The sequence below is a fragment of the Theobroma cacao genome, chromosome 6 (genome assembly GCF_000208745.1).
Source record: "Theobroma cacao cultivar B97-61/B2 chromosome 6, Criollo_cocoa_genome_V2, whole genome shotgun sequence".
In the NCBI taxonomy this organism is placed as follows: Eukaryota; Viridiplantae; Streptophyta; class Magnoliopsida; order Malvales; family Malvaceae; genus Theobroma; species Theobroma cacao.
The window spans coordinates 7,634,223-7,646,416 of record NC_030855.1 but is presented as its reverse complement, the minus strand read 5'-3'; the positions used below and the strand labels follow the sequence as shown (position 1 = coordinate 7,646,416).

Here is a 12,194-nt window from a genome sequence, read left to right as displayed (position 1 = left end):
CCTATACAAGATGACTTGGTGTCTCAAGTCTAAAGACTAGTTGCACGAATATCACATGAAAACATATTCCATAAAGACTTGAGTGAAATATCAAATGGAGTTTTCATAGTGGGTTATGTTCAGTGAACTTGTTTTTTTAACAAGCACTTACATGTTATCCTTAAGTATCCCATATATTTCAATCTATGAAATCGATTGCTTACTTCTCAAGTAAGGAGGCTTAACATGTATAAGTTTTTGAGCATTGTCAATGCCCCGTCTTGACAATACAATGACCAAGAACAATTTTAGGAGCAAGGCTTAATGCATAGTAATTTTATAATTGTAACAACTTTACAATACTCTTGTAAGACTTTTATGTTATATGAATTTCATCCAACTAGTACTTAATAACTAGTTGTAAGACCTCTATCACAAATAATTATGTGGTTAAGAGTGTATTAAATGACAATATGTATTCTTTGACCAATTCAATTGATTCAAGGGCATATACTTAACAAATTCGACCGATTTATCTTGTGCTATTCTTTTGTGCATAATTTTTTACACTAATTGTTCACAAAATTAGATGGAGAGCGTGGAGATTATTCTAGCTTGAACATACAAATAATTCGAACTTTTAATCCTTTAATCCGAAATAATGCCCATCCAATTGCTACCTTGAATAGTTTTGCACAAGTACCTGCTTTGTTAGGTGAGTCCGCAAACAATTTTTGACCCAAACAAAACGAGCTAAGCCATCCAATCACAGATTCCTCCTCTCTTTCCGACCAAACATGGACTGAACAAACGCCAAAACAAAAGTACTACTAGTTAGAAAAAAAGCGCCTTCATTTCCTTCTCCATTTCCCCCAGCCTTTAGATTCTTTCAAAACCCAGATTTCAACACAACGGCCAGAATTTAGGGTTAGGGTTAAACGTTATTTTTCCTTTACAGCAGAAATTGGGTTTAATGCAATTGGGAAATTTGAAGAATTGATTGGCAGTGAAAAGTTGTGAATTTGAAATTTCTTTATGGCTACCGTATAGAAATAGGTACAGATGGATGGGATACATGGGAAGAATGGCAGGATGCATATGGGTAATGATGTGCAACAGCCAATGCATCATCATGTACATTATGAACATCATCATCATATCATGAATGGGAATGGGATGGTTGACGATGATGATGTTCATCACGCTCATCATCATCATCATCATCATCATGATGTTGATGATAATGTTGGTTGTGGAGAAGCTGAGGGAGTAGAAGCAGGGGATTTGCCCTCTGATCACCCCGGGGTTCTTTCCGATAACCAGGGCCCCGATAATGGTGACCAGCTTACTCTGTCTTTCCAGGGTCAAGTTTATGTATACGACTCCGTTCCACCCGAAAAGGTCTGTGTCTCACTTCTTTTTCATTACTAGTTCGTGGTGTTCTTATTGTTATTGTTGCCCCTGCTTGTGTGGTATGGTTTTCTGGGCAAATTCAAGTATAGTTGTCTAGGTGTATCTGTTAGGTGTGATTTGAACATAGTGATATTAATCTTGCTATATGTATTTGATGTTTAAATTACTTCAATGTTATTATGAACATATAAGTGTTAAACCTTATCATTCCAATTGGCTGGAGGGGAGTAGAAGGAATGGTGGAGGCTGTTCTTTGCTTGTTTGTTTTTAAGATAATCTGTTACGAAGACTAAGGAAGAAGGTGTATATTTTTTTTAAGCTTAGTTTGCAGCTATGGAATATGAAAATGGTATTAAGTGTTAGCGTCTAATTTTAGTTTCCCCTTTTTTTCATATAAATATAATCAAAAGGGTAGATGGGAAGAGAGTTTCCATTTCTTCCATGTCTTTTCCTTCCTTCCCTTTCATTTTTCTTTTTTCTTTATTCACCGTAAGAAGAATGGTGACATGGAACTATCTTAGATTCCCAAATATGCATCAAATGAGGGTTTTGTTTACTGACTAGGATGGATTTAGGGTCATGTGATCAATTGGCCTCAAATATGCAAGCAATCAATATGGTTTGATGGTATGACAATCCATGTTAAAGGAATGGGTTTCCCAAATTTAACTGAGGATGTGCATTGCCTTATGATTTCATTTGGTATACTAGGTGAAATGGGATGAGAAGACAGGACAAAATAAGATGTGAGGTGATGAGATATTACTGACTCATATTTGATCTATTCGATTTAGAAAGGTAGATATTAAGTAAGGCCACGTAAATTCAAGAAAATGGAGGAAAAATGAGGGGAGGAAGAAGAAATGGAAGGGGAAGACAAGAGATGGTTAGGGCAACCTTGAAATGTGATAAGTGGCTACATATAGCTACTTCACAAGCACATGACTGTCATAGAAAAAAATTTCAGCTGTTGGTAAATTTACGAAGCCTTGTAGAAGAGAAATTAATGAAAAATTATCAAAGCTAAAAGGTGTAAGAAATTGGTAGCACATCCAAAACCCAAGGTATGTGAAATGGAGGCCTAGATGCGGTAATTTGCATCCATTGCAAGTTGTTTTTTTTATAAGTGAGAGATGTTATTCTAGGTACATTCTTAAAGTAATTACACAGAAGTCAATATGCCAAAAACTTAGTCTTGAGAACTTAATACCTGCCTATAGTTGTTAATTTTACTTAGTGGAATCTTTCCATTTCATTCTGCAATACTAGATTGCTATCAATCCAAGGTAGAATCTTTTCAACTAGATGTCAATAGTGAGATAGTGCACTAACAGTTTAACTAACTTTAATGATTAAAAGAATCTGTTTCATTTGTCTTTGCTGTTGTGGATTCAAATAGGTCTTTCCAACTAGGATCACAATTATGATCAATCAGTTAACTGTTTAGCTACTTAGAAAACCATAAGATCTTAGATTATTTTTACCAAACCATAGCTATTTGTCGTTGAAGATTCCTTTGAACTTCTTGAATATGTCTATTAAGACTAGTTTCTATGCTTCTTTTTGTGGGGAACCACAATAAGGCTTGGTTATATTTTTTCCAAAAATTTTGATGGTGAAGAATCAATACCAATAAAAGGAATCAAGAGTTGCTAAATTAAAGAAGGATTTGAAACTATGCAACCAAGGCTTTGTCAAGGGTAATTCTTACCCCTTAAATTTCTTACTTTTCTCCCTCCAGAAGAGCCCCCACCCACCCCAAAAAGGAACAATTTTATTCCTTTTATCATAATTGTACCAGCTTATGCACCCTTCCAAGTTCATAGCTGCTAATCAACTGATCTTACAACAAGCCAGGAGACACCCAACATTGCATAAGCTAAGGATCATAACTATGTTGCCCAAGAGAGTCTCACCAAAAGATGATGAACTGACTCAGTTTCTGGTTTACCAAAAAAGCATCTATTAGGAAGGATTTTCCCCCTTTTTAGACATTAACAGCTGTCAATATTCTATATTGATATGTACTGTACTATCCCAACCTTAATTCTAATTAGAATGTGACCAAAATAGTTGTCTATAAGTGGGTTCTTGCTTGTAGTAGTTCCATTAGTAATTATGCTATATGGAACATGTTTGTTCAACGTAGATTCATTACTTAGTTACAGTTGGTATATGTGATTTCTCCTGAAATTGTTTCTTGTTTGAAAGCTGTATATCAACTTCATGGACATGCAAAAGATGCTTATATTTTTTTTTATTCTCTTTAACAAATCAACTCAAGATGTCTTTTTCATAATGGCTTTCAAGGTGTCATTTTTCTTAATGGCTTTCATGATAGAGAACAGTTATGATCCTTCATGGCTATCTTCCACAGGTTCAAGCCGTGCTTTTATTATTGGGGGGGCGCGAAGTACCACCAACCATGCCTGCTATCCCTATAACTACTCAGAATAATAGGGTATGGATGGTTGATCAAATTGATTCTTGATTAACAACGTTTTTTGGTCTTTTTCTATATTTTACTAAGTAATCATTAAACCAGGGATTACCTGGTACTCCACAACGGTTTAGTGTCCCACAGAGATTGGCCTCACTGCTTAGATTTCGTGAAAAGCGAAAAGAGCGGAATTTTGACAAGAAAATTCGCTATACTGTCCGTAAAGAGGTAGCACTAAGGTATGATCTACCTTGAACTTATTTGACGTTTTCTTTGATGTAAACTATTTATGGTTATAATATATATATATATATATATATATATATTTTATATATCTTGCCTTACCTAAAGGGTGGAAATGGGGAGTAGTAATTGTAGGCATTAATTCAGTGGAAATTGAACGTATTGCGTGTTGGACTTTGACATTTATAAAACCAATAATTTCTATTCTTTTTCAAGTAATTTAACATGAATAATCAGATTGCGTTTTCCTTAGATAGACATCTGCTTTTTCCATTTTTTCTTTTTTCAATAGTTATTCTGCATACATTAGGTTTCCATTTGAGAGCATAGGGTCGTTTAGCTTGTAACTATAGGAGTTACTGTAGACTTGAAAGACTAGGATAAAATGTTTTAGGCATTCCAATTTTTTAATTACCTCTTTTAGTTTCATTTCTTACTATTTGTTTTATGAGTATAATTATCTGCTCCTCACTCAAAGAGCATCTGTATATGTAATAAGGCCTTGCATTGCTTTGAGATTTCATGAGTTCTCTAAGGAAATTTTTCCCAAGTTTTTAATAAGGTCTGCCCCACCTTTACACTTGTATAGATGAGTTTCATCAAGTTTGTCTACAACTTAGCTGCCAATAGATTTTGGCTTTGAAGCTCATCTAAAGTATAAATCTCAAACTCATGTTATTTTAGTGTGCTGTGTTTTCACTGTAATATTTACAACATAGGGAGAGTGGTTAAGAAATTTATATCACTAGGCTCTTGTGAATTCTATCTTATGTAATTAAGTGGCAGTTCAAGTCCACAAAACACTGATCCTTATGCTTTTCATTTTTGTTCACCAGCTCATTAATTTGAATTATATGGGGATTGTGAGTGATAATTCAAATTGTTTAATAAATTAATAACTAAATGTATATAATATGGAAAGATAGAGTACAGCTTGTTAATGGGTGGCTTGCATACTTTGCCACCCAAACCATGCATTAGTAGCAACTAGCAACTTATGTAGCCACCAAATGACCCTTGGCAAACAATTATCAACTAAACTGGCAACTAAGTGACAACTTTTCTCATGTTTATTGGGCTATAATAGCCTTAGAATGGTTCAGTTAAAAAATGAGAGCATCACTTAACTTTGCCCCTTTTATTCAAATTAGGCATAAAATCTTATCATATGCTGTACTATAATTATAACTCTTAGTTAGTGAGATCTTGGACCATTAGCTCAGTCCCTAAAGTTCATGTGCAAGATTATGGCAACAATTAGTTGTTGAATTGAGGATGCCATTGAGCCTTGCTTATACTTGAGATATTACCTAGAGGGGGTGGATATCAATTTTAAGGATAGTTTTTCCACCATGGCTCAACCTGAAAGATAAGTCTTCAATAGCACATACACTCCATCAATCATGTAGTACTAATTATATAATTAAGCTAAGAAGAATAATTATAATATTTAGTAGAAGACTTATCTTTAAAGTTGAGGCATGATATGTCCACTATCTCTAAAACCAATTTTGTTCCTTTAGATAATATCTCAAGTGCATGCAAGGCTACATAGATCTTTTCTCAGGACTCAACAGTGACCTTTGTAACTTTGCTCATGAGGTAAAGAGATCAAGTGCACTGTCCAAAATCTGACTAGCTTAATATTTGCTTAAATTTTTTTTTTTTTGTAGTCTAAAATATGAGAATGATAGAGGCAACGATTAATGGAAGGGAATTTTTTGAGTGGCTAGACAAGTGGGTAGCTAAAACTAGTGTGTTGGAAATGGACTAAGTTTGTCTAAGTATACTATTAATCGATCAATAGTTACCAAGACCACTGCTCTTGGAATCATGGATTGGATCATGCAGTCCAAATAGCGGTACTTTTGCAGTCCGAGATTCCTTGGTATGTGATTTGATCCAACTAACATCAAACTTCAAAACAAAAGGGAAGAAAAGGGGAGAAGATTAAAGAGAGAACAAGAGGAAGTAAAGTACATTCAAAAGAGAATGTTCGCATTTATTGAAAATATAAGGCAAAGCTTTACTAAAATTTCATACTAACACTAAAACAACATAAAAATCAGCGCTAGGATGACAACCCATGAACTCAATATCCTAAAACTAATGTTTTTTACCTTGGTGAGCTTCGGAGATAAAGAAATTGAGCGAAAACCCTAGCTGAATGAAGGAGAAGAAAGAAGGGTTGGAATGAAAATTAGTTGTAAAATTACAACCCATGAACTCAACATTGTAAAATTAATGTTTTTTTTTTACCTTGATTGAGTTTTTGGAGATGAAGAAATTTAGTTAAAACAGTAGCTGAACGAAGGAGAAGAAATAGGGGTTGGGAAGAATGAAGAAGAGGAATAGAAGTATCTGGAAGAATGAAGAAAAGAAAAGAAGGCTCAGGAAAAATAAAGAAAGGTTAATAATTGGGCACTTGTGTAGATTAGCATGAGAGTTTTCATTAAAGCAAGAAACTATTTATTTCTGTCACTGAAGTTGACCTCGGCCACATCTCCACTACTTCTTTCTTCTTTGGTTCCACCTGTATAAATTTATTATAAATGCTCACTTACCATATTGGAGAAAAAGAAATTAAAGGAAAAGTCACTTATGTAGATCAACATCTTTGTTATATTAAAATTACTATTTATAATCACTTTTATCAACCAAATCTAACTCTAGGCAACCTGAGAACTATTTTATAGTGAAAGACGACTTGAAATGGCATACCAACTAAACTTACCTCCCCCGTACTACATATTTGCTAAATGGTATACTCTGTTGCTGTTCTCAAATCCCAAACTAAGCTGTACCACATTCTTGGTAACTCTGAGCCAAACTAATTAAGGTTATTTATAACCTATAGAAATCAGCTTACCAAGAGAATAATATTTAGCTACTTGGCACTTATGCTGCAAGGTTTCAATTGGTGGATTCTTACTACTTGACATTGGTCTTGGTGTCAAAGTATCTATACTATTGGTTAGCACGTGGCACTCATTTGCCATTTAATTTGCTTATTATAGTTAATCTGAATTATTCCTGATAGCAAGAAATTTACTTTGACTATCAGAAAGAGTTATGGATTTTAGAGTCCATAATTACTAGGAACATGATATGTCTTGGTTCTTGGTATGTGAACGGAAACAGAATGTACATTTATCTAATTTGTGGTATGAGAAGGGTAGGTTTAGTTGGTAAATTATTTCGGGTTGTGGTGCATTGTAAAAATGTTCTCAAGTGAGTCACTTATAGTTTGATTTGGTTGATGATAACTATTGATTTTTTTTAACAAAGATGTTGAAGTATATAAGTGATTATTTCTAAAGAAAATGTAATGGGCTTTTTTTTTCTCTAAATTAGTAAATAGGCTTTTTAAATATTAATTCATAAAACATAAATGGGCTTTTTATGTTTTAAAAATGGGTATTAGGTTTAAAAGCATGGATAACATTAAATATCTAATTAGCCTTAGGTGGCCCAATAGCCTTGAAAAATCCCCATCTCTCTATCTTTCTTTTCTTTTTTTTTTCTCATCTCTAATTTTAAATTTTTTTTACTGCCCGCTCTTTGTGCTCCTCCGTCTTTCTGCCTCTCTCTTCCTCTTGTCTTCTCTTTCTTTTTGAAATTCTGGAATTTGTGCTTCCTCTTGTTATCTCTTTAACCATCTCGCCTTTTCTTCCCTTTTTGTTTTGATGTTGAGTTTCTTTTTGTTTTGAAAATCCGGATCCCCAATTTTAAGGATCCAGATTAGGGATACGGATGCAGTTACAGCGGGGAGTGGTACTGGTAACTATGGTTTAGATCATCAAAAAGAGCTCTTAGTGTCAGTTTGTTGATTGAAGAGATGCCAATGTTGATGGCTTGGCCATAGTATATTGTTTGGTAGCATGTTGCACTATTTGACATTACCTTTTGATAAGAGTTATGATCTTAAAATATTAAGTTTATGCTTTAACTTAAATTTTTTTTTTTATATAAAAATGGAATTTTGTCAGGCAATATGGACACAGTTGATGAAACCTGGAAAAATAATCTAGTTGGTTGAAAAAGGATTCTCTAGCAAAGTGAAGCCTCGATATACTAATGCAAAGTTTGCACAACTTTTGAGAGTTTGGGAAGATAATCTTGAGCAATTTAGGAAATCTAATGATAAAGCCTTGTTAGGGGCTCACTAAAGAATTGGAAAGTTATTTGTTGCTGAATTATGAACATTATGAACCTTTTGCTTAGATATCTTAATTGATTCTGGGTGCAGCAAAGTGCCCTCCTCTTGAATGAGCTTGAGAGACATCCCCCCAACGAATATATATATATATATATATACAACCAACTTCAGATGCACATAAGGCATCTATACGGTTGAAGGATTTATCTATAGACTTCCATGGTGAAATTCATGACATCCTGTTGATGGTGAGCCAGGGTGTTGCACTTTTTCTTTATTACAACATCAACAACTGTTCTTGTGACTACTGAAGCCATTTTTGGTCATGAAATGGGTCAAACTAACAAATTTAATCAGCAAATTAGAACTTCAATTTTTAAGTCAAATGGTGTATTCTGCAGAATGTGGAAGGCATTGTATAATAGTGGTCAATTTCATGTTAATGATGTATGCTTAACTGAAGCTTGTGCACGTGTTAAAAGGTCTCAATTGTCTTGAAGTTTCACTTTGTATAATCGATCAGTTTGTCATCTTCATTTGACTTATGTTTGTTTTGTTTCTTTGTGGTATGGGGCCAGTCTGATTAATGGAATTCTTTTATCCTATTGGCATGTTCCTGGCTTTGCTATTGATTATGTTTGTTTTTGCTTTTGCAGGATGCAAAGAAATAAAGGTCAGTTTACATCTTCGAAGCCTAATACTGATGATTCTGTATCAGCTGCCTCAAGCTGGGGCTCAAACCAGAGCTGGGGTGCAGATGGTAATGGATCACAAAACCAAGAGATTGTGTAAGTCAACATAATTAATTTTACCAAACAATGGATACTTTTAATGGTAAAATTAATGAAGAAGCAGATCATATTCTGATTCACAGAAAAACTAATCATGGAAAAGAGAATTGAGAATATATGGGAATGACGGAAAGGGAGAAGGAGAAAGCCTTAAACTTGTAATGATTCAGTTGAGAACTATACTCAAATGTTAGCTCCACACAGTGATCGGAAATTTGACCAATATCCTCTCAGCAAAGAATTGGTTCCAAGTGATTCGTAATCACCATTCAATTATGGCCAAAATACCTTCACTGCCTTTTTCTATTTTCTTTTAAATAAGCTTCAAAAGTGTTAATGAAATGGGATAAGCTTCCAAATTAGCTTCTGCATGGTGTTCTACATCTATATATGTATGTGCTGCAATGCAATCCATGTTGTAGTATTATAATTTCTTTGTTTTGTACATTTCCTTACTCTGCTCAACTATGAAATTTCTGTTTATAATGCCCTTGTGCATTTGATAGTTGTCGACATTGTGGCATCAGTGAGAAATCTACACCAATGATGCGACGTGGACCTGAAGGGCCAAGGACCCTTTGCAATGCTTGTGGACTTATGTGGGCAAATAAGGTGAATGCTTGGTTGTATTTATATTGTGGTTTTACCCATTGTGTAGAATTTGTTGTCTTAAGTATAGTTCCATATAAAGAGTCTACTAGAAAGGTATATAAATGAAATGATTTGACACCTTTAGATTGTTACAGCTGGATGGGAAATTTTGCATGTTTAGTAATATGATGGTGATCATTGTTGCAATGTATATAAGGATTTTTTGTTAGCCAGAAATCAGTGTACCAGATACCTCCAATTTGTTTGTGTTGTACCTAGACCTGCTATTTTCTTTTGCTTCAATGAGATAGCTAGAGGCAAGGACTCATCTAAAAGTGGCTTTGGAAAGTTCCAGTAAATTAAATGCCGAAATGAATATCTAACGTTTTTGAAAGTAGAGCATAAAACCCTTGAGCTATGAGGATTTCAGGTTTATAGATCATGATTAAGGCAGGAACCAATGCCATATATATTTGGCAGCACTCCTGTGGTTATCCATAAAGAAAGGATGCTTTTTGATTATGTCTAGGAACAATTCCTGGAGCCATATCTCTTACAGTTTTGCTTGCTGAAGTCATTGGTTGTGCATGATATCGTGGTGGGGGTAGGCTGAGCTGGTAAAATTATTGTTTGTGAAGTGAAGATAAATTATTCGAATTGTCAAGAAAGATTTATTACTGGGTTCTTATTCCTTTGTGAATCTTATGACTGATAGTGCCTGTGATACTGTCTCTTTCTTTTTGAAAAGCGTGATGCTGTCTCTATGCTGTGTGATCTTGAAACAATTTGATATTTTCATGCCCTTCAGAGCAAATGCATAACTATTCACCTTGACTCGCTTTGTGCATGTGAATAGAAATAAGGGGAATTTTCTCAGCCTTATGTCAAAATCTCTGTTTTCACAGATTTCATATGGATTTCATTTGTGTCAATTAAATTCGTATATTGCACTATTACAGCTCTGTTTCAAACTCTTTTATGGGCTTATTGTAAATGTTTGTTCATTTCTTTTCCTTTGTTTTTCCCCCTTTAAAACTTTTGTGGTTCTGTAAACCTATGAACCTTAGGGAACTCTAAGGGACCTCTCTAAGGCAGCACCTCAGACTGGTAACAGTTCTTCCTTAAGCAAGAATGGGGAGGTGAGTGAACCTAGTGATTGTTTTCCTTACTAGAAATATTCTTTTTCCTTGAGCATTCTATGATTTTCGGTAATAGATTTCTTAAGCTTTTTCACTTTTTATATCTTTCATCTGCAGAATGTAAATTTTGAGGCTGACCAGGTGGTTAGGATAACAGAAAATGTTAGTGGCTCATCATGATGGCCATTTTGGCTTGGGTTGAAATGTGGAGAAATTTAATAGGATCAAAGTAAGAGGAGAGTGCCCATCTGATCTCATTTAGATGAGTTCATAAGGAATTGTATTTTGATGTGAAATTCATGCAATTGAATTTAAATTGACATTCTGCATAGGGGTCTCTGTTGTCACCATTGAACAAACCTCAGGTCTTTTCAAGACCTCGGTAATTAGGGCTAGACAGTCAATGCCATCTGTCCCTCCTACTTATGTACTTGGTTTGAATATAATAAGTATTTTGTGTAATTGACTTCTTATGAGTCCAGTGATAATTTGCTTTCTGGAGTGAGAAGTTTTGTACTACACTGGGGGGCAACATGCTTTAGGATTCATGTTTTGTTGCGGGCAACATGCTTTTTGTTTCATGTTTTACTGTGGGCAACATGCTTTTGCTGTCATGTTTCATTCTGGTTGCAGAGGTGGAGAGAATAAATATTGAATTCTTTTTTTCATTTCACACACACACACACATCAAAATGTCTAGAAATGAAATGAAAAACAAAAAAGATAACTAAGGACTAGGGCCATTCAAGGTGAGTCAAATTGGTTGCAGCCATCTAGCCATCTTCAAGACTTGTTGAAGTAGGTGGGAGCTCTGAACATTTTGAAACTTGTAAGTGTTGCCTCGATAGCATTGAAACAAAAGAGCTGCTGTCTCTAGTTGAAACCATATGATTTTGTCTAGTTATATTCTTGTCCTTTGGATATCTGCTTTCAAGCGGCTTGATGCTCCGTCGGTTTGATTAAGTCCTCTCTAATCATCTGAAGCTTTGCATGCATGCAACCTGTTCTGAGCTTTTAAATTTCTGAAAGATTCGAGCAAACGTATTTTGGCCACATTTCTTATTAATATTCACGATAGCTTTGGCCATTTACCAGGCTCGGAGAGTCTAAGAGTAGTATTTTGACTGTTGACTCCATCCTTTCAGTATGAACCTTTGGATGTAACAACTTTAGTATTAGCACTTGGATTGGTTAGTATATAGGTTGAAATTAAAAGGATTATTTATCAGAAGATTTGCAGGCAACTTTCTCTGTGCTTTGAAAGTCTTAAACCAACTCAAGTTGATCTCATTTCTTGTAATCTTTCATGGTAGCTTGCCACATTTTGCAGGCTAATGTTTTTTCCCGTTTTGTTCTTAAAAAAAACCCCGCTCAAAGCGTTACACTGGCATAATTACAGGCGAATCTAAAATTTCAATCATCAACATATGAAAGACGAA

General features: G+C 34.8%; 1 protein-coding gene across 1 annotated transcript; it reads left to right on the top strand.

The window, feature by feature from the left end:
* On the top strand, positions 660-11,678 carry LOC18595627 (GATA transcription factor 28). The gene is made up of 7 exons (XM_007023671.2): positions 660-1,380; positions 3,770-3,853; positions 3,938-4,071; positions 8,891-9,022; positions 9,532-9,637; positions 10,684-10,755; positions 10,873-11,678. The coding sequence occupies exons 1-7, from the start codon at positions 1,042-1,044 to the stop codon at positions 10,933-10,935; spliced, it is 930 nt and encodes a 309-aa protein (XP_007023733.2). The 5' UTR covers positions 660-1,041; the 3' UTR covers positions 10,936-11,678.